Source organism: Nesoenas mayeri (assembly GCF_963082525.1).
Source record: "Nesoenas mayeri genome assembly, chromosome: 5".
Lineage (NCBI taxonomy): Eukaryota > Metazoa > Chordata > Aves > Columbiformes > Columbidae > Nesoenas > Nesoenas mayeri.
Genome location: NC_137548.1, coordinates 52918829 through 52942122, shown reverse-complemented (window position 1 = coordinate 52942122; position 23294 = coordinate 52918829). Strand labels below are relative to the sequence as shown.

At 50.0% G+C, this 23294-nt stretch overlaps 1 protein-coding gene across 1 annotated transcript in view; it reads right to left on the bottom strand.

Moving 5' to 3' along the window:
* Nucleotides 1-22437, bottom strand: part of CD81 (CD81 molecule) — a 32768-nt gene extending 10331 nt beyond the window's left edge. The window contains exons 1-2 of the mRNA XM_080346178.1: nucleotides 21741-22437; nucleotides 9542-9656 (exon numbers count right to left, since the gene is read on the bottom strand). Coding sequence (XP_080202304.1) covers nucleotides 9542-9656; nucleotides 21741-21806 — 181 coding nt within the window. The 5' untranslated portion in view covers nucleotides 21807-22437. The remainder of the gene's footprint in view (nucleotides 1-9541; nucleotides 9657-21740) is intronic.
* Between the last annotated feature and the right edge of the window lie 857 nt (nucleotides 22438-23294).

The following is a 23294-nucleotide window of genomic DNA, read 5'->3' as shown; positions in this document are numbered from 1 at the left end:
GTTTCCCACCGACCCACACTCACACGATGCCAACTGCCATGATGAGGTGCTGCTGGAGGGAGACGAGACGAGGAGGGAGATGAGGAGGGAGATGAGGGTGGACACCGCTGCAGGGACACATCAGCACAACGAGACAGGCTGACCCCACAGGGAGCCCCTTGGCACAAACCCTGACAGCTCCACAGCTGGTGACACCAATGTCCTCACAGCAACACCACCAGCAGAAGGGGGAAAAAGGCGTGAGTTGCACCTCCTAATGCATATCGAGGGGGTGTCAACAGTACTTGGTAGCCACAAAACCCAGCGGGCTGTTGAAGCTCCATACCAGGGGACAGGACACGTCCTTGCCTGAAGGCAGGAAGAGCAGAGAAAAACAAGCAAAAGAAACCCGCCCAGGAGTTTCTTGAAAAGGACAGGCCGCCAGTTTTGTGGGCCTGCCTCAAGTATTAGGTGATTTTACAGGCTGTGTGGAGCTGACGGGAGGTGCAGCGGCAGCCGGGCAGAGCCCCATGGCCAGCAGCGCGCTGGGTGAGCACAGGGCAGAGGGCGCCGGAGCGATGGGAAGGCAGGAATGTACCCTGTAAAATGAAGGCTTCCTGCTGGATGCCTGCCAAGTTCCAGAGGGACTGACAGAGATTTTCAGAGGCTACATAACTGCTGTTTAAAGAAGAACAACGTATCACTAATGTATAAAAAAAAAAGTCTGTTTATTGTCACCAGAAACTACTAATGCCCAAAACCAAGCCCCCGCTGCTCCAGCTTGTACCAGCAATGGTGACGGTTTACGTTTTCAGTCCATCAGGTTTTTCCATCTTACAGCCTTGGGTGGCTCCCCTGGAGAGTTTTAATCACAAGGCCCTCTAGGAAAATAAACTTTGCTCATCCCTGAGTGCAGCAGCTTCTGACTTCTCCTCACATTGGGTCAGCAGAGAGGAGACAAAGCTGGGCTGGGGGCAAGTCACTTCAATGTCTGGGAATTCACTAGTCATGCTAACCACCCCAGTAAATGGGTAATAAGCAGATGCCGCAATCTGGACACCGAGCAGCATGATGCTGCAGGGGACCCCAATGACCAAGTCACTCCCATGGATGGACAGGAGATTTTATTCTCACATTCTTCAGAATGAATATTGAAGGCAATTTCCAGGCTGAACAAATATAGCCAGGAGATCACAGAATCACAGAGTAGCCCAGGTTGAAAGGGACCTCATAAGATCATCTGGTCCAGCCTCCTGTGAGAAAGGGAGCCTAGATGATCCTATATTGAGATCATCAGGGAGACATAAAAGCCACTGGCAGCTAGGAAAGTTTTGCTCTGAAAACTGGGAGATAAAAGCCCACCAAGAACCTCAACTGATGGAGGAGACTAAGAGACATTTGCCATTTTATAGAGGTCTTCTGGAGGCCTCTGTACTTACTTCTTGCTGGGGTTTATGCAGCTTCAAAAAACCAAAACCAAACTCAACCTGCTGAACTCCCACCCCAGACAAGCTGCGCAGACCTCAGACAGACAAGTGAGGTCCCACTTCTCTCCCTGCTCATCCTTTGCCAACCCCTCACCAAAGCCAGTACTGCTGTCAAGCAAGCAAACAGCAAGAAGTACAGGAGTGAAGGGAAGAAGATGTGCATCACGTGTGGCTTCCTGACTGGAGCCCAGCGTATGCGACCTATGGGGCTGGAGCAGCAGGAACATGCAGCCAAGCAGGGGAGAGGGTGGCAATGGCTGGCCTGACCTTGGAAAACCACAAAAAACCCTGGAAGGCTTTTGGGATAAAGGCCAGCTTCGTTCTCAGGCACAAACAAGTGGCCATTATGGAGTCGCCTTTTGTTAACGAGGGCCAGAGCACTACAGCCTCCCGGGAGCAACAGTGCGGACTCTGCTCCAGAGTTTATTTAAAAACAAGCACAAATATTTAATCCCACAATAGCATCTTGTACAATGAATGCTAGTGGTGTTTCTCCACGGAAATGCCAATGAAGGCAATCAAAGTGCCCAACCACATGCTTTGGATGGTGTTTGTTTTCCCACACCCATCCTTCCCCTTCAGGGATGGGGCCGGTGGGGTGTCTCTGCCTCCAGACTGGGTGCCAAGCAGCTGGGGGACTATTTCATGGCAATCACGGCCCAGACAGGAATGACCAAGCCCTTTTCCCAGAAAGCAGCCTGACACGTCTTAACTTTCATTACTGGCAACGGCGGGGATGACGGCCAGCATGGTTTTGGGCTCTGTGTCTGTGAGCAAGGCACCTGTCATCCTCATCCTGAATGGCACATTATCCTCCTTAAAGTCAGAGAAGGCTCCCCCCAGCACAAGACTCTTCACTATGTAAGCATCAGAGTTGGGATTAACTCCTTATTGGCTGTCGTGGGTGAGAAATGCTTCACCAAACTAATATTTGCTCCTTCAGGACTCTACCCAAACTGGCACAGTTCTGTATGAGCAAGGCTCCATCTGCCTTTTGCATGCCACTTCCCAGCTCATTTTTATTGCCACTTTTTCAGGAGTTTTAAAACAATATATATTGTTTGCCATAAACAAAAAAAAAAAAAAAAAGAGAGAAAAAAAATCAGAGAGGTATAAATGCAAACTGCAGTGCATACAGCCATGCTGCTCTCTCCAGCTGCAGTAGATTACCCTGGGAATAGCCAGAGCTGCAGCAACAGGTACAGTGAGCAAATCATTTACACGTCCCAACATGCCTTCACATCCCTGAGCAAGGCTAGAGTGTGATTCGTAACCCTATGGCACAGTTCTCTGATACAGCAGCAGTAAGCAACATTGCTAAAGCTGCCAAACACAACCAGCCACCCACGACAGCAAGCTGTGAGCTGCAGGACTTGTGTCTCGGAGTCGAGGAAGTCACAGGAGGACTCACAGAGACAAGTGGTTTCAACATTGCCTGGAGTCCTCTATCTCCTTTAGCCTCCTCGTTACAGAGAGGTTCAGAGTCCTGTCTGAATTCAAAGCAGGAGGCACAGCAACTGTGATATGAACTCTTTGCTCAACAGCATCAGAACATGATGCATCAGAAAAAGCATCAGCAATGGACCAAACTTCACCCCCCCTTCCCTGATACAACCAGCGCATGTGCTGCTTTGGGCTACAGCTTTAGCCACATGGGAAGCCCTTGAACATCACATGCAGGGGACTGAGCGTAACTGAGCACTTCTCTCTGGATGGTGCTAGGTCGGAAATTAAAAAAAGCAACCAAGAGGCCAGCTAGCTCCCAGCTCACACAGATGACACCTCTGCAGAAGGTGCTTTGCCTCCCGGCCAGGCAGGCAGTGGTATGCTCAGTTTTGGGAGCAGGGAAGGGAAATAAAAAGGCAGTATTCAATGTCAGCACTTGCTCTGGCACTAAAGCAGCATAACTGGTGCCTGCAAGGTCGTAAAACTCATGTCCTCTCCCTGCTGAGAAATAACAAAACAAGTAGAAGAGAACAGAACTGAAAAAAAGGACATGATGAAAAACAAATAAAAGGAGGAACAAGCTCAGCAGAGTCCATCTAAAATAAGCAGGGAGTGGGCCAGCCCTCCTCCCGTGCCCACCATCCCCATCAGAGATGCTGTGCAGCTCCAGGCATGGGCATTTCTGGGCAGCACCAGACCCATTTCAATCCTCTCCCAGCAGCTTTAGCTCGTTAAGCTAATGGAAGCCAGTCTCTTCCCCCAGGTCACCATGGCAATGTTTCCAAAAGACAAAAAAAATAATAAAAAAGAACCCCCCAGCATCACACCATACTTCCCAGGAAGCCCAGGCAGCTCTCCAAGCCGTGCCTGCCCTCTCCACGGGATGGGCTTTAAAAAGGGGCTGAGAGCAGAGAGAAGAGAGATTTTTGTGTTTTTTCCCCCAACAGGCAGACTCCTGGGGGTAGACCCTGCGCACCCAGGAGTTTTGCAAGCCTCTGAGGGCTAGAGGGTGGCTGTGGTGCCTGCCCTGCCATGGCTTCTGGCTTGGAGATGCTGAACGTCACAGGTTCGCCACCAGCCCTGCTGCAGGGATGGGTAGGATCATCAGATGGTGGCAAAAGGGAGACTTCATTCTACCCCACACCACAAATCCTGGATGAACGGACTCTCCGTAGTCAAAAAAATGACCATGATGTCCTTCCTTGCAACTTTGGGGCAAGAGACAGGCAAAGAGCAAACAGCCCCTCCAGGGTGGGGTGGGGGCAGGAAAAGGGTGACTGCACCACCCAGCCAGCACAGGAGGGTCTCCTGGACATTTTTGTCCAGCTGCCCAGTGGAACTGGCCGAGCAGAACTGACAGAGCTTTCTTGGAAGATGGGTAAGAGAGAGGGGGTAGAAAAAGAGAGGGTTTGCTGGAGGACGATAACTGGGAAGCCCCTCCGTTCCCCTCCACCCCCTTTCCCAAGAAAAACATCGCTGCTCTTTGGCTGCTAATGACTTCCAGATGGAGCAACAGTGTCACAAAGCATGGCGAGCTCTCCTGGGGCTGCATGGCTCACACGGGGAGATGAAAGGCTGTACATGCTGCCCTTGCCTGCGAGAACAAGGCAAGAAGGAAGCAGAGGACACATCTCCATCAGAAAAGCAAAGGCGAGGTGGCAAAGGTCCCAAACAATGTCCTTGTGTGCACACACATAACCAAAATCACTCCATGCAGAGATGCCACAGTCAGATTTCTTCTCCTCTGTCTACCCAGAGAATGCTGGAAGGAGACAGGAGGTTTTTAACATTTGCATACCCATGAGAGCTGGGAGGATGTCTATGGCACATCTCCCACACTGGGATGGATTATAGTGGCACAGCACAGGAGATCCAGGCTGGAAGACACTGGCCCATCCTCTGCTGCCCCAGCCTGCAACACTTCTGGAAACCTCTGTGTGACCCGAGGTCTCACCTGCTGACAGAGCCCAAATGCTGCTGGAGGGCTTCTTGTGGGCTTTGCGTGTCGAAACATGGGGCAGGTTTTCCAAGGAAAACTGTCCAAGCTACAGGTTCAAACAACTCTGAAGAGCAAGAAGCCACCATTGGCACAGGTCCCTGATGCCAGAGCCAACAGGGGAGGGCAAAGGAGACGGACAACTACATTATTTGTAGTCAGATATATCTGAACCCAAAGGTACCAATTTATGGCCTTAAGTCATAACCAATTTTAGTCTACAGAGTAAATGAATGGGAGGAGTTGGTCATAATGAAGGCAGTCTGAATTGCAATTAAATATAAGTTGTTTTTTTTTAAACAGAAATTGAATTCTATGATAAGAATACAAACAAACAAAAAAAAGGATTGTTTGTGTTGTAAGGTATACAGCATAAAGCAGACACTTAGAGGGAAGTACTGACAAAGTATTTTGCCTCAAAACTACTATTTTAAAAGGAATTCCAGTATTATTGAAGGAAGCAATCTGACAGGGATTAGAGGGAAATCTAGATATAGTAAACCTCAGCTTTTGTTTTCCTTTAAGGGACTAAATAATTAAATTGCCCTTAGCTGTACATAAGTTTCTTTCCAATAGAGAAAAATGCATGTACTCCATGCACTTCCAAAAATCCTGAGGACCCGCCACAAAAGCTTGCCAGGGATGGATGTCACACTGACTTTAAGGACAAGTGTGCAGACGTGACTCAGTTCAACTCAGATGCATACTTGTTTGTGACAAATACTTCAAAGCATCCCTGTGCTTTCTGGCCCATTTCTTCCACAGCCTAGTCTGTGTGAAAAGCAGCTTGAACTCATTTCCAGGGCAGAAATCATTATACTGGATTGTATTTGTACAGAGCAGGACAGTGAAGAGAGTCTGTGATCCACCTTGTTAGAAAGCCTGTGTTCTCATTAGCCAGCCTCCCCTCCAGCCCCACCACAGCACACTGTGTTGCAGGCGTGCTAATGGCTTTAAAATTAGCCCAAACCACTGCGGCTCCCAGCTGTCCCCTCCTTGTCTCCCACAAGCTTTGCTGCCTGACCTGCTTGGGACCCAGATACACAGTCATCAGCCTGGTTGCTAGGGAATGCCCTCCCTCAAAAAAAGAATTAAAAAGCCCTTGTTGCCTTTCTGTTGGGGCAGGGATACCCAGCAGGACAGCTGGGAATGGGGGGGTGGCAGCAGCCTCAGTGACCAAGTTTAACCTGCCACTGCATGCCTGCCCAAAACCTTACACCCTTCCCAAGGAGCACCAGTGCTGCCGTGCCCCAGGGAGGAAACACTTCCCAGCAGAGGATTTACTAATCAGATATGAAAAAACTAAACAGAAGCAAAACAAACCCCCTCCTCACTCCCCAAAACTACACGGAAAACCACACCCCAGCTCTGGATGCCTTTGCACTCTTCCTCGCGCTGGCCCTACTCCCAGGGCCGAGCTAATTAGAGCAGCGGGTCGTGTCGCCCTGTCTCTCCCCGCGAGCAGCTGGACACAGATTTCCTATTTTGGATCTGGCAGGCAAGAGTGAAGCTCAGACCATCCGGCCGCTGCATTCCCCGCCTCGCCAGGCAGCTTCGGGGAAAGCACGGGAAGGGACGAACGCCTGGGGATGCTCCCAGTGCACAGGCAGCCCAGCAAGGGGGGAAATGTGCCTTAAATTCCCACCCCTGGATTTCAAACAAGAGCCGAGGCTTTTGTCCCCACCCTGCTGAATGCGTTTTGCCTGCAGCGGCCATCTCTGGACATCACATAACCAAATCCCTGAAGGATGGGCATCCTGGCCTTCCCCTATCACATTATGATGCCAACATCATGCCAACAAAATGGGACAAAAGCGATAAGTCCAGTGTCACTTGCCTCTTCAAGATCCCCAGGGGCTCTTAAAACCACTGACACTGCAGCACCAACATTTTGTGCAGAGATGAGCTTGCTCCAGTTTGTACTGGTATCTGCAGAGATGGGCCAGCTCAGCCTTCTCCCATGGGCTCTCATAAATCATTGAATCACAGTTTTTCACGCTTTTTTTTTTAATGGTGGTCTTTATGGGTAGCGTCAATAAATATCTAAGCAGTGGTTAACCGGTTGTTTGCATTCAACTTATCAATGCCTCTAGCTATCTTGAAGGATGTTTTCTGACCTGCTATCAACACCTTGCCCAGCCTTCAGACACACAGAGCACTTGAGACGCAGTATGAGACAAGGGCAAGAAGGATTTTAGTTTTTCAGCTACAGATAAAGCAAATAAATGCATATTAGACCATAAGCCTAGCTCAGATGAAAAGCAAGTATTTTCCTTTATAGTGAAGAAAGCATGAAACTATGGTGCACCAGCTATCCCCATCCCTGGTACTGGCTAGTCTTTACAGTGCTGAAGCAGTTAGTTTGTCATTTGCTGGAGCGGTGTGTCCATAGCCAAAATGGAAGTGCTAAAAGCCAAGACTGCAACAAGTGGTCAGGGGATCAGATGGTTTGTGAGCCACGTTGAGGAAAAGCCCGTGAAGAAGAGCTCGTTTAATAACCTCCCAAGCCAGCCCACAAGACAACTTGTTGGACGCAGTGCCAAAGTGCTAGAGGGTACCGCTTGTGGGAAACCCCAACCCCAGGATTTCCCTCCTCCTGGGCTGGACAGGCGAGCAGGGAACAGCTGCCTGTGCCCATGGGGGCTGCAAGAGTGGCTGCCAGCAGCCTTTGGGTTTGGGTGCAGGCGAAGCTGAGAGCAAGGACTGCTCCCCTTCTCCTGCTCCTGCAGCAGATAAGCATCACGCCTGGTACCCCAGGAGCTGCTCTGCTCCCCACATCCTCCTTCTCCCACTTCCCCATTGCCGTCAAATCCCACACACCAACTGGCTGTGTTAATTGTTCTTCCTCTCCTGTAACACACAAACATCGTGGGAAAGTAGCCTTTAACAAAACAGATCCAAATATAGGGCAGGGGAAAGGACACAGAGAGAAACCAGGAGACACTAAAGTGCTGCTTTCCCACTCCCCCTCCTCTCTCAGTACAAGCTCCATGGTGCAAGTTTTCCTCCTCTGACAGTTTCTATTGCTTCCCCTGTCCTGCAGCACCGCGGTGAAGCCTGGCCAGCCTTTAAAAGCCTCCTGATGGATCCCAGGACCAGCACACCATGCCAAACACCAGAAAGTGGTTTGCAAGGGGAAAAGAAAACAACAAAAAAAGCAACAGCTCTGGAAGCCAACCCCAGAGAGGTTCCTGCTCCCGAAGCAGGAACATCATGTTCATATGTATGTTGGATGCCAGAGGAGAAAAAGGAGGGAGTATCAGTTGTGGGGTGGAGGGAAAAAGGGAAGAGAAAAAAAAAAAAAAAAAGCAAAAAGAAATCCCAGCCTTCAGGGTCCAGAGGGCTGGCTGGGAGAGGCAGCAGCTGAAATAAATGCTCTGCTGTTATTATTGCATGGAAATTACAGCTGCCAGAAGGAATCCAGGCTGATCTGTTGCTGAATATAACTTTAAAAAGACAGTCAGCCTCAAATCATGGGCCACTCACGGGTGTCAGAAAGCCAGCACGGTGTGGGACCCACAGTCCGTTCCCCATTGACTTCTAAATAGCAGAGGCCAAAGACAAAGATAAAACAAAAAGGGGTGAAAAAGCAAAAGATGCCCAACAGGCAGGAAGGGAGGACTCAACACCAACACTCCAGGTCCCCCTGGTTCTGGGAGTAATGTGTTAACTGGGGAGGCATCAGTTGCTGGCCTCCAGAAGGAAGGAGATGTTTGGGCTGTTTCCCAAAAAGGAGAGAGTTTAACTTCTTAACAGTTGCTTTTTCTCTTTTTAAAATTGAAATCTACAAGGGAGGAATGCTGTAAATACAGCTCTCAGCACGAGGCGGGAGGGACAGCAAGAGAGGAAAACACACCACGGTTTACAGCAGGAGCATCTACTGTAACCAGGCACAGTCAGGGAAAGGGCTCAAACCTGCCGTTTCATGGGTAAGCAGAGAAAACAAAAGGAAGACCCTTTCCAGAAGGTAATTTCAGCTATTGGGGAGAACAGGACATGGGATCAGTCGGGTCCTTGCCCCAGCTGTGGCAGCTTCCACTCCAAGCCAGCCCCCGCCTGGCAGGCAGCCCCTTCTGCAAACTGTTCCCCCTTGTCTGTAAGGTGTCATGGGAGAACAGGGCAAAAATAGGGATATTCATCTTCCACCACGCCAGCATGCCATCAAATTTGAAAAATCGTGCTAAGCTTAGCCGTAACACACAGAGGCTCCACATGCCCCTCCTGGAGAACATGAGTCACGAGCTCGCTGAGCTTCACTTTCCACTGCCAGCCGCTCCGTCGGCTACTTTTACGTCTCTTTGGATAGGAAACGAGACACACTTCCAAGAAGTCTCCCCCCTCTTCCCAAATGTGCTCTGGGGGAGGCTGCATTGGAGAAAGCTCACTATGTCATAACATGTCTTTTTGTGCTTTTAGCCACCATGGCTTTGGTTTCTGTGCTTGGGTCATAGCCAACATTTAGTGATTGGCACAGCAGGGGATATTTTGGGGAGTATGGGGGGAGCAGGAAGTATTTTTAGTCTACCTTCCTTGCTGCTTACCCAGAGCTTTCTGCCCTGTTTTTGGGCATGCTGCAGTATACCCTGTGGCATGATGCCCATGCAGCGATGCCAGCATCCCCAGACCTACTTACCAACATAGAAGGTGTTGGGGGCCTGCTTGTCCCCCAGCTGCAGGTACAGGATATTCGTGGTCTGCGAGTCATGCCGGAGCCACAGGGCCACTCCCAGGATGATGCCTCCAGCCAGCTGGGGAGAAAGCAGAGGGAAGCACCGTCATCCACTGATCCAGCCATGCCAGACCCAGAGCTGCATTTTCAGGTGGGAGCAGAAGGCTTGCTTGTCGTCTTTCTGCACATTCTTATTTATTCCTTTCACGTACAAGAACATCCTTCCTAGCCGTCATCCCAGCTCTGCGCCCCATACCACATAAGCCACACAATCTTCCCTGCTTTATGAGAAGCCTCCTCGTTCTGGGGATGTGCAAAGCCCTTTCCAGTTCCTGCAGGTGATTTCTTTCCTAAGAGTTATTTCATTACTCTATTAAAATGGAAGGCTCAGCATTACCCAAGAAGAATGAGATGTGCAACTGACGTTTTTAGGAGAGCTTTTCAAGTTAGGATCAGCCCCATTTATTCCCTTTTCCCAACAGGCTGTTAGCACCCTGTTTCATTTCTCTGATGTACAAACAGACTTTTGCGTTTTATTTGATCTGCTGAGAAGTGGGTAGGAAGGATGGGGAGATTATGGCTCAGAAAGTGGGGAGACCATCAGTTTTTCCCTCTGCCCCAGTCTCACATTCACGTTACTTCCCATGCAGGGTCAGACTTCCAGTCTGAGCAGACCTAGTGGGACGGAGCTCTCTACACTCTCAAAAGCTGCTCTGCCTTGGAGACTTGTTCAATCAACACAATGCCAAAAAGCAGTAAAAACTGCTAGTAATGCAGAGCAAAGGCAGAGACGTGGCTTTGAACTGCTGCTGTACCCACCTGCAGGGGATCCAAAATTCCTCCAACCCCTCCCAAACACACTCTTCACAATGTCCACATCTTGACATTTAGCACAGTGTATAGGAGCACACAGATGACTAAGAAACTACATTCAGTGGGACTTGGTAATGTCTGCAGCAGCATCTTTGTGTTATATCCCATTACTCCCTCACCATGGGTCTCAGGGATGTCTCCCATCAGGAGGGAACTGACAGGGATTCACACCAGCTGCCCTTGCAGCATCACTTTGAGGAATATCAAGTCTTCTTCCAAGGTGTCCCATGAGCATGGAAACCCCTGCAGCCATCGCTTCCACTGCTTGTTTCACTGCCCGTTTAATTTCGTAACACAATAGAAAAAGAGAAACCATAACACAGGTCCCTGTGGGTGGGCTGTGAGCTGGGACCATGCCCTCCCACTCCTCCTGCACATACGGCTTTCCTTAATGTCCTAATACAGGGAGTGAAGCAGAGCAAAGTCTCAGTTCAGGCCAAGGCACAGCAATGCTGCTTTTAGAGGCTACCATGAAGATGCTCAATAGGGCCAAGCAGCTCTGTGAGCTGATGAGGCTGAAACTGCTGCCTTGCCCGTGCTGTCATCCAGCAGAAGACCAGACACTTGCACACACACATGTGTATGCCTGCAGACACGCGTTACAGAGACCCCAGGGCAAGGATAAAAACATGCTTCAAACACAGGAGGACATGTTCTGCCTACAGAGCATCAACCCATCTTACCACTGGAATATTTATGTCCAAGTAATGGGAATTTTTATGGCTGACTTCCTCAATGCTTTCTCTTCCAGGGAGGGGCGGGGAATGGCAATGGAGGATGGGAGCAGATGGGGGACACTGTAGTGGAGAAGGTGTCACTGAGAGGAGCTCCACCAGAGTATTTCCAGCAGAACTCAATATGTTCTCCATGACACCTCCCCTTCCATTTAAAACAAGAGGGACAGGGCAAAGAAAGAAATATATATGTAAAAAAACCACTTAAGAATTCAATATCACTTCTACAAAAGGCTGGAAGTATGTGTTCAAATGCCAATTTAATGTTGAGTGTTCTAAATCCTTGAAGCCATTCATCTTAAAAAAAGGAAGATAACTACCAAAGAGTACAGAAGTAGAAAACCTATTTTTTTCAAAAGGGTCCAAGTCAGGTCAGCTCCAGGTATGAGAGGCACCAGCAAGGTCACATTGAAAAAAGAGAGTTTGTTCAGTAAAAGTGTAAAGTCTACAGTTGTGCAAGCACAGCAGAGGCCCGGTGAACACACAAGGACTGGGATCTGCAAGACAGGCTGTCAGCAGGAGCCCAGCTCTGCCCCTCGGGAGGTCAGCTGGTGGTTTTCCTCCTTGCTCATTTCTGCAAATCCCAGCCAAGAGATTTTCACAGAGGTTCCACTGAAGCTGGGGCAAAACCACAAAATTTGTGCAAGACTCAGGGCAAACTGGCCTTGAGGTTTTTCCACTTACTGGAGAGAGAAAATCCTCCCCAGCTCCCTGGTGAGGGAGAGAAGATTTTACCTGCCTTTCCTCAATTTGCTACCAAAATAATCAGCTTTTAACACTTCTCCCACAGCAACCAATGCAACTTCCCTGCTGGCACAGTCCCTGATGCCTCTTGCACTTGGGAGAGCCTGAGGTTCTCCAAACACTGGCTATGAAGAAAAGTCACGAAAGCGGGTCCGTGCTCAAATCCAGCTCCAAATAAGGCAGCTTGTGGCTTCACAGAAAGTTACCCAAATCCAGCCTGGCACAGCTCGCTCATTGTCTGAGGGCATAACAGAGCCCGTGTTTATCCTCTCAGGAGAAGAGGAATGTCCCCAGATTAATCAGTGCACCTCTTAAAGTAAAGGTCTCTCAGTGGCTCTGAGGGGAGAAGAGATCCCAAGGAAGATCTGTGTTTCTGTGCTGCCTGTGAGAGGTGAAGAAAAGGCTGTAGCCCTTTTTGGTTTAGTTTTCTCTCAAGGAAACACTGCTCTGCCCCAGCACGCTGCCCTCCGCACCCAGCAGTGCCCATCCTGGCACCCACAGCCACCCATGGCGAAGCTGGGGCAACACCAGTGTGAGGAGCAGCAGCAGCTGCTTTCCAATCAAACTTGCCCTAAAACGCCCAACACAGGACCGAAAGCAGGCTGCAGGCTAGCCTCAAAATATTTCTTTCTTCTTTGGGAGCATCAGCTGATGAGATACAGCCTCTTCTGACACATCAAACCCAGCCCATCAGTGAGATCTGCCTACTGCAGCCATCTGAACCATCTCCAGGTTTTTCCAGTTTCAGGTCCAACGTACCCAGGAACACCCCACGTCCCTCCCTCAACTGCCTGACTCCGTTTGCTTTTTTAACAGAGCACAGAGGACTTCCAAATGGAAGTTTTAATCCAACAGCAGCTGGATTTCTTAAGAGAAAGCAACGTTCACATACTAATGAAAACAGGGTTTAGGCTACAATGAGTAACTTTTTCCATGAAAATTGTATATCCTTCCAACACCAAGAAGCGCAGAACGTAATTAAGGCATCTTTCTTCCCAAACCAAAGACAACAAGAGGGAGACAACCTCATCAGCTTGCCACAGTAACACTGCCTTCCACTGCACCTTCCTTGGGATAGTCTCATTTTTAACACAACTTGTTCCAGATATAAGCTTGGTATTTTCTTCTCTCCCCATCCTACAGCTGCTGCTGTTTGCCAACACAAGAGCCTGAAGAGCTCCAACCACCAATGACAGCGTCACACTGGTCTCCAGGCTGTGCATCCTTATACATTAAATATATATAGATTTTTTTTTCTTCCCTTGTATGTGTCTGATCTCATGCAGGTTACCCCATTGCTATGTGCTTGCCCAGCTAGTCAAACAGCAATGTCCCACAGGCTGAGGCCGTCACTCATTGCAGATATTCCCCAGGTGCCCAGCACAACCCTGCATTTAAATTTTGGGGGACTACTTTAATGTAAGAAATAACCTAAAAGCTGCAATATCAGCAACACCAGCACTACACTCGTAGATCTGCTTTCCACAAGCCGACCTCCCCAGCTGGCACAAAGGCACTTGCAGAGGTGGATGCTGCTGAAAGAAGCAACTGCTCGGGCTCCAACTCGGAGCATCTGGATTATTTTCCAGCATTTTAAGTGCTACTAACTTTCTCTGCCACTTTCAGAGCCTTGCACTTTCCTCTGCTCTGGAGTGTTTTAAGTTCTCATTCTGCTGCCTTGTCCTACCTGCACTTTTTTATGCCTTCCTTTAAATGAAAAAGAAATAATAAAATCCCACAGACATAACCCTCAAACAAAAACAACCCCTCAATGAAAATAACACCTTCTCCACCTTCCTCACCCCTTCACAAACCCACCATGAGCCTCGAAGGGTACCCAGTCCCCAGCACAGGATCCCCATTGCATTGCTAGTGCTGTCTGGGACAGGGCTGACCCTGCAGATCGTGGCCCGAGCGCAGCAGAGGTGGCGCGGCAGGCTCCAACATTTCCTCTTTACCGCTATTTTCCAGCTTCCAGAGATTTATTGCTTCTTCCACAGACAGCCAGAATTTCCAGCTGGATCCTGCCTGTTCAAGGCTTGCTTTGCACAGGGACGCAGCTCTTGCTCAGTAGGGCGGGAGGAAGCCCTGGTTGGATGCTGCCTAGAGGAGGGAAAAGGCAGCCTCCCAGCCCCCAGGAAGTGATGGGGTGGTACCCACAGGATGGTATCACCTTCTGAGCATCACGATGAAGGCAGGTGTGCAGCCCCGGTTTCCTGCCCCATTCACCATGCACAGTGGGGCTCCTTTCTGGATTGAGCCTCACCAAATGATATGCCATTCAGCCTAAAATTTCCCAGATCCAGCTGTGGGGCAAGGGAACAACCCCATCTTTCCCAGCTTAGTCACTCCTACCCTCCAAAAGAAATTTCCATGATTTACAGGTGAGAGGAATGGCTTCCTTCCCCCCTTTAATGCAGGGCACCCCATAACCGAGCTACCCCACCTTCGCCTGCTGCTCCCCAGACACTCATGTATGCCAGGACGTGCATCATCCCCTGTCCCTTCTGCGGCCCCCAGCCCTTTTCCTCCTGCTCCCTTCTCTGAAATAGGTTTCCTGGCAGGGAGGAGGAAGAAGAGGAAGAAGCCCTGGCTATAGGGGGGCTTGCCGGCCATGTCAAAGTGAAGCAGACATCCTGCAGCTCAAGCCGGCGGCGGAGGGAAGTGGAGGTGCCAGAGGTTTCACAATGCTGTATTTTTAGCAGCGCCGCTCCCACAGCCGGTGCTGCCGCCAGGATGCTGCTTCCCACCCCACAGGAGCCGAGGGGAGCTCCTGCCTTGCTGCAAAAACGCTGCTGGTGGAGCCTGCGCCACGATGCCTGTGAAATACCACAGTTACGAACAAGAAGCAGGATGCTGCCAAGAAAGTTTAATGGATTTTAGCTGTTTTATGACTCAGGTAGATGATTAGAGATCTTTAACAGGTTTTCACGCTGCACAGGCTTGCAGTTTCCCTTACACCACCTGGAAGCTGAGCCCTTTGAGGGGGTGGCACTCAGACCCCACTCAGGAAGCCCAGCCAAGGGCTCCCCATGGCTCGTCTCCAGCACAACCTGCAAAGCAGCCAAGATGTGGTAAAACTGAATCCTCTTCCTTTTAGGTGTGGGGACCTAAGGCAAAAGAATGAAATAGCTTGCCAAGGCTGAAGCATCTTGCCATGCGAGAAGCTCCTTGTACAACCAGGAACAAATTTCTAATTTGGCATTGAACCCTTTGTCCCAGGTCATTTGTGGATCTCTGTGTGGAATAGTGGATATCCTATTCTCCAATATGTACAGTGTAAATAATGAAATATCATTTTGCTGCCACATGTAGTGTGAGTGGAGAAAAAAGCAAGGAATTAGAGATTCATAACTTGATGGAAATTACCTTTGGAAGGGCAATACAAGCCCTTGAAAGATGTGTGTTAGGACCTTTCAGGTTCTGCACTCCCACCTTGAGGATGGAGGTGGGCAAGGAGATGAGCACAGGACCATTGGTGGCAGGTACACATGTAGAGGCAGCACCGATCCTGCCTGCACCCTGCACCTCACTTCCTGGAAAGTAGAAGTTGAATTTCTTTCCTACTGCAAAATGATGCGCCTTGCAGAAGTGCTGAAAGGTGCAGCAGGGGGCTGAGAGTTGAACAGAAGCCCATGAACCAGGGAACTTTGGTTTGATGCTACAATAGTCTTCATGTCACAAAGGTGGGACTTCACACCAAAAATTCAATTAAAATTTTTAGATGAGAAGCGTTACAGATCAGCCCCATGCTGCTTGTTGTGGCAGACTGTGGGATGCCCTAGAGCATCAACACATCAGGACCCTGTTGAGGGTTTTGGTTGCGGGGTGACAATAAAACCCTGGCAGATGTATTGTTAACCTCCTCTCTCCCTGCTTTCCCCTTTAGCCCCTTCCTCTCCCCCCTTCCCACTAAGGACAGACAATTGGGAGGGAAAGAAGGACAGAGAAAAGAGTTGGAAAAATTAAAAATTGTTTTACTAATAAGAATAGAAGAAATAACACAGAATATACAAAACCAATCTTGAAAGTCCCAGCAACTGCAGAGCCGGCACCCGAAGTCCTGGACTGGACTCTGCAGTCAACTGGAGCTGGATTCAGTCTGTCACTAGGCCTCAGTTCACAGGGATGACTAGCAAGGTCCTCTTCTAATGTCGGCCATAAGCAAAAGGGACGAGATCCTTGTGATCTCCCACTTTTATATGAAGTATTCACGTGAATGGGATGTTATACTCAGTTGGTCAGTTCCTTGATCACCTGTTTCTTGTTGCCCCTCTTACAACATGTGAATCTGTCCTTATCAATAACTTTGCATTCCATTGCTATGTTTACCAAAATATGTATCTGGTTTTCCAGGAAAATGCAGGTAATATGAAAGCTTTAGCTGGCAGGCAAATTCACTAAAAGAGAAACTTGTTTTTTAACAAAACCAGGACAGACCCCCACAAGACTTTTTGGGGGCTGTAATCAGAGGACATGACTTAAATCAGACAATGTAGTTGCACTTTGACAGCCACACAACATAAAAGCTTCTTCACCGAGCTTGGCACAGGCACTCACAGCGACAGATAGGACTGTTCTTGGAAACTGCAGGCAAGGTCTCTCCATGATGATCACACTCGATGGCCACCAAAGGTCAGGCTGAAAGTTTGCAGGCAAGGACTACCAAGTGCTGCAGATGGTGTTTGCAAGGAGCCCTGTGCTCTGCTGGTAGACAGAGGAGGCAGCCGGCAGCCTCTGCTTGCTCCCAGCAGCCACTATTAATAGAGCTGCTGGCTGGGGTGAAATTCTCCACTGGTGCCTATAGTTACCAGCCCCACAACACTGCAGGGCTTTTCAAAACAAGCTCCAGAGGAACACTCCCAGAGAAGCAGCGTGCCAGAGGCCAAATAAAGCTTGATGGATGGGAAGCGAGCAGGAATCCCACACCAAAATCCAGGAGTGGGGTCCTTCGATGGGGAGCACTGAGCCCTCAAGTTGCTCCCCACCTACCACAGCCCGATCCCCGCTGCAGATGGAACACTGACATCTACCAGCAGGGTTTAATCATCCTCAGTAGAGAGGAAAACAATTTCAGAATATTGCTTTAAAATTAATTTGGCCCCATGCATGAAAAACACTGCTCAGTACAGGAAGAAAATATGTTTCACGGCACTGTACGTGGGTTAATACTCTTGCTGGAGATAAGCACTGCAGATGTTGATAGAAGAATAACCTCAGGAAAACAGATCAATCCTCGCTCCAGCCACCAGTGATTCTCCCTCCTTGTGACTGCAGCCCAGCTCATCACCTGAAATCTGGTACCCTCACAGGGCAGGGCCCCCATCTCTTCAAAAGACCCGCTTAAATAGCCTTCTGCACATACAGGTTTCAGAAGAGGTTTTGTAGGTGATGGCAGGAGTGCGTTCACTTGACAGAGAGCCCAGAAACACATCTCAGAGAGCCATCGGCAGGAAAACTTGGACTCAGCTACTGCGCTTACTAAGAAAACCCCTCCCTTGCCCTTAAAAGACAAGCATTAAATAGCTGCTGGGTCAGACACGTGGATATACGCTTTCCTGGACACTTTTCCAAGATATCAAACCCAAAGTTGGTGGTAGAAGATGCTGGGCCAGTGCCATCTCCTCGCTGCTCACAGGACTTTGCGATTCCCAGTGAGACCAATACCCAAACCAAACGCTGCGCTCCGCAGCAGAGCAGCCTGCTACCTGCTGTCACTAACAGCATTTAACCAGTGTTCCACACCAGCCTGCGACCAGAACAAAATGCAAGCTGCTTTGTGAGTCCAGGGAGTTATTTCAAACCCATGCTTCAGAGCTGCACGCCATGTGATCCACTAGCTCCTCCACTCTCCATTTAAACCTGTGAACAGCAGTACCCAGCTGAGCTCCTTGTCACATCAGGAGAGTGAGGAGCCACTCAGCAGAGTTCTTACCATGGGACCACCACAGACAGCTGCCACCACCACCCACTATCACCTCTAATCACCAAAGCCAAATATCTTTGTAGACTTTGTGGACTCCAGGGGACAGCCAACAGATTTTCCAGCATTGCACAAAAAAAATACTCATCTCCTTCACCTCTTCCCTTCCAATCACCACTGTCAAGACAGACTTTCACTTCCAACTTCCCTTGGTTCTTGCCTTTCCTCCCCTTTGCACCCCAAATGCACCACATGCCCTCAACACAAGCAAGAGAAAACAGTTGAATGGTGCCTGGAAATGGCATTAGGAGCAAGATCTTCCTTTTAATTAGAAACCGCTCTGGTAGGGCACTCAGCGGTGTTCTAGACCTGGAAGGCTGCCATGGGGTGTATTAGCTAATAAGCTGAGCGATCCTTCTTTGAGCAAGCCAATTTCTCCTCAGTTACGTTTAATTACATTTTAAAATAGCTCTTGGACTTCCTTTGGCCTCTCCAGGGACTCTTTGCAGAGGTGGTCAGTTCAACCCTCTGCTATCAGATTCAGATAATTCAGGAGAGCAGTCAAAGTCCAGCTGTCTACCAAGAATGGGATGGAGAAGCAGCTCCATCCCACCATGTGCCCAGCCCAGCTGCTTCAGGGTGAGCTGGGACTGCCCATCACACCAGTAATGGTGCCACCAATGCTCCCTCTTGCATGGCAGGGCAGCAGAGCATCCCCTTGCCACCAGCCATGCCAGGGTTTCAGGGCAAGTTTGCAGCACAGAAAAGCATTTGTCTTACCAGCCCTATGTTTTGCTAAGCAGGTGAGGTCCCCAGGTGCTGCTCATGGCCTCCTCCACCACTCTGGTCAGTGGATGCTGCTGTGAAACACATAGGGACCCCTCGTCTCCCAGGATGGGCACCCATTTGTACACACAGTCTGTGTAGCAGCCACTGCTCCCTCCTCAAGAGCCACCCTGGACTGAGCACATAACCCTGGCATCTTCTCAAAAGTGCATTCACAAAGGAAAAAGAACCCCAAAAATAAAATCAGATTGAAACATCTCGGGCAGTCAGAGCTGCTGAGGCATTCCAGGGAGCTGGCAACAGGGCTGCCTTTTCCTCTTCAACACAGCAGCTTTGTGAAACTCCCCCTGCTCTGCCAGGGGAAGGAAGGGGGGGAAGCCGGGGGGGGTGTCAGTTTATTTATACTCCAGCAGGACAGCAGAGCTACTTCAAAAAGTTATCAAAGTTTCTTTCTTAATTGTTAACATCGTTAAGACTAAGAATTGCTTCCTTTCTTCCTCTCAGGTGCTAGAGGCAAGCTCCAGTACAGCACAATGCAGAGCCTGCCAAACTTTGGGCTCTGCCTCCTGCTTGTTTTCATCAACAGCACCCTACCTCAGCTGGGCTCAAGACAAACAATAAGCAAATAATGAGAAAATGAGCACAAGGAGGTCAGCAGCCCTTGCATGCTTATCAGCTGGCAGAAGCACAGGGCTGGGAGTGCCCCAACTCACACCTCTTTGGGGTCAGAGCTGGAGTCCCAACACAGCCACCCTGCAGCAAGGGTGCTCAGCACCACATCCAGCTTTCAAATGCCACCCCGCAAAAAGGACCTTTGAGCTTTGGTGGCAACCAAGGCAACCCTCCTCAGCTGGGGATGCAAGGTTGGCTGCTAACCATGTTCACATGGTGGTAAACCTAAAATTCCCCTTGACTAGTTTAAAAAAACAACACAAAAGGACATGAAAACCATCAGACCTGGTGTTCAAACACCCTTCAGCTGGCCAGCCTCGCAAGAAAGCATTGCTAATTCTAACAGAGCCCAGGTTCCCCATCTGCACCAAAGGTGGTCTGAGATGACCAAGTGCAGGGAACCTCAGCACTGAGAGGTGTTTTGGGGAGTTGCAGGGTCCCAGCTCCCAGGCACCTCTCCTTGGGAGAAGCTGGAGCACCTTTCCCCAACGCTCACAGGGAACAGGCATCAGGCTCCCTCTGAGGTGTAGGGCAAGGCACCAGAAGTCCTAACAGGGAAACTGAATGGCTTGGCTAGTCCTGTTGGAAGCAAAATGCCCGCTTTTAAAAGATAAGCTGTTTTGCAAACACACACTGGGGCGAGCGAGCAAGCGAGCTTGCTCTGGAGAGGCAGCTCTGCAGAGCCCCCTGCATCCTTCCTGCCACCCAGGAGACCCTTCCTCCCTCCCATCCACACCCGGCAGCTTCAGCGACAAGAATGGCAGGAAATTAGGACCAGAAGGGAAGAAAAAGCCCCAGGATAAGCGTGATAACTCGGAAGGAACAACACTTCAGAGAAAAGCCTACCCACCTCCATCCTGCCATTTTAAGGGTGGAGGAAGAGGTTAAAAAAAAAACAAACCCAGGACTGTCCTGCATTTATCTTGCAGCTGGCAACGCATCAGGTATCAATTAACACCACTTTCGTCAGAGCTCGTCATCTCCCCCTTGGTCCATGTTATACCCAAAAACAACGCGAAAAGGCCTGAAATTATGCTGGATGTGACAGCGCTCACTTCCACTCAGCAGTCAACCCTACACCTCCCAGGAGGGGAGACCCCCTCAAGGGCTTCACTGTGTACCCCCAGGGAGAAGGTGGCAGGCGAAGGCTCCAGCCAGGCAGAGTAGGGAAGGTTTGCTCTGGAAGGCATCGCTCCCCTCCCTCCTCACTGCATTCACTGGTGCAAGTAAACATGAAGAAAAACACAAAACTCCTTATCAAGAGAACAGGGTGTCAGACAAGGGGCCCATCCTGACCACACAGCCCGCACTCAGCAAGCGGCACCTTGCCTCCACAAGGTGGGGCTGGGAGAAAAACATCATTTTGGGGAATGGAAAATAGCCTACTTAAAAAAAAAAGAAAAAAAAAAAGGGCAGACAGCAGCCTGCTTGGGCACATTTCGTTGCTCCCGGGCACAGGAGCAGGGCGAGAGCCTTTCTTGCCATGCCAGCCCTTTGCTGCCGGAGGGTGTTCCTAACCAGGACAAACCCAGTTTGCAGGGAACCTAGGATACGTCGCTTTTTGGTAAATTAGCCGCATGTCTGGATAGATTATTTCATGAGAAACTTTCTCAGGAAAGGCAACCTCTCCAGCCTGGGTAAAATTTTCATCCAGAATAACTTCCCAGGTGGTGGAGACAGCAGTCCCCAGCTTGGGCACGACCCAAATGTGGGCACTGAGGCCAGCTCCTGCCACGGTGCCAGGGCTGTCTGCTTCCCACCAACTCTTGGAGTGGAGAGGGTGAAACCTGCCCAAATCGCCCATATTTTTTGAACAACGCCTCCTCTCCTGCTCCTCTGCAGCAAACGGCTGGGCCAGCGCCTCTCCTTCCCCCGCCTGGCAGCATCCCTCCCTCCCTCCCTCTGTCCTTCCCTCCCCAGCCCGCTCAGAACCGCCGCTTGCCCCAGCGCAGACCCACAGCTCCTGTTGGGGAGCGGCAGCCCCCAGAGGGGACCCCGACTCGCTGCGGCACCCCCCGCCCCACCCCAGCTCTGCCCCCTCCGCGGGAGCAAAGCACCTTCCACCCATCCGCTCACAGAGAATGCATATAAACGTATTTCTCTATGTATATCTATATAAAAAGAGATATAAATAGATATGCACGTGCAAATCAATAAACATATACGCGTATTAAAAAAAAAAACCCATAAAGGATAAACAGACAGCCCTCCCTCCCCCCCCCCCCCAAAAAAAAAAGCCAAACCAAAAACCAACAAACCAGCCTCTAAGGCATATCGCAGGAAACAAGCCTTAATACTGGGCGAAGGTGGGGGGGAAAGAGGGTAAAACCGGGCAGAGGCAGGCGAGCCATATTGAAGCCCCCTTACTGAAAGCGCTGAGGTGGCTCAGCCTCCCTCCAACCCCCCGCCCCTGCAGTGCCCCGCGGCTCACCCAGAAGATAAAGTTGAAGACGAAGAGGAGGTATTTGATGCACTTGGTACAGCCTTCCACCCCCATGGCGGCGCGGGCAAGGCGGGAGGCAGCTGCGGCTCCGCTCAATCTCTGCGGCCGGGCTGGGGCGGTGGTGCGGGCGGCGATAGCCAGCCCCGCCCCCGGCGGACAACGCACCGCCCCCCGAGGCCAATGCCCCGCCCCCTGCGGCCAATGCCCCGCCTACGGCACCCAGTGCCCCGCCTCACCGCCCGCTCCGGGCTCGGGGGGGTCGGCGCACAGCGCACCTCACTCAGCCCTTCCCGCAACCTGGGGACCTCTGCCCTTTTTTTTTCCCTCTCCTTTTTTTATTTTTATTTTTTCCTTTTCCTCCCTTTTTTCCTTTTACCTCCCCCCCCCCCCCCCCTTTTTTTTCTTTCCCCCTCCTTGGTTGTTTTTTGTTTGTTTGTTTGGTTGGTTTTGTGTGTGTTTTTTCCCACATGCAAGAGCCAGCTATGGGGCAGGGGGTTTTGGGGGACTGTAGCACTACCATCTCCTAAATCTGACCACCATCGCTTAAACCTCATCGCCATCCCCTAAACCTCACAAGGCAGCCCGGGGCAGGGGAGAAACTGCTGTGAATGGGTGCAGGGTGCAGCAGGATTTTTATTTCTGTATACGAAAGTTTAAGTTTGCGTCCATAGGAACCCCCTCCTACTGCAAAAAAAGAGGAAAGGATTTTTACAGTAAAACTCACAGTCTGAAATTCAGAGAAGCATTTTGTAATGCATTTCCCCCTCCTATTTTATCCTAAGCTCTGATCTGCTGAACACTTTTTGCCTAAGCTTGTGTCTTTATTACTGCAAGCTATTGCATCAAGTTCAGTAGAACCACTTAGGATGTTTTCCCTTGGTTACTGGGTCACATGAGCATCTGGGGGACTTCAGGGCTGCCCACCAAAGAGATTTGAGAGACACATGTCAGCAGTTCATGTAAGTCTCACATGATGACTCAGAAAGTTTGGTCAAATTTTAGTAAAAAAAAAAGCTCCGCAAAAGCATGATGAAATTTCCCAGTCGTTTAGGTGAAACCCACTTTAGCCCACTTGCTCCTCCCTAGAAATATAAATTGCTTTCACTTCGTGTTATGCTTCCAGCAAGCTCATTCACTTCTTCTAGGGGCAAGATAGTAGGTCACATAATCAGAGCATAAGAGGGCTTCTGGTAAAATCAGCGGCCGGCAGTGCCAGCCAAGGTCGGAACCTCGCTGTGCTAAATATGAACTGAGCACCTGCCTGCAGTGTCACATATGGAAACCTGCCCTCTTCTGCCCGGGCACTTCCCTCCAGTGAAACCGTTTCCAGGAACAGCTTCTGAGCCAGACATTTTCACTCTTGATGGAGTCTTCCCTGCCATGCATTCCGTAAGCAGGAATTAGCTGTTACCTTAGCACACATTTCCTACACATTTATGCTGAAAACAAGTCATCTTGGTTCAAAATCATCCCATTGTACTCGGGGATGAGTTGGTCCAGGGCTCTGGCATTTTAATCAGACCCTTCTTTGCCCCTTAGTAA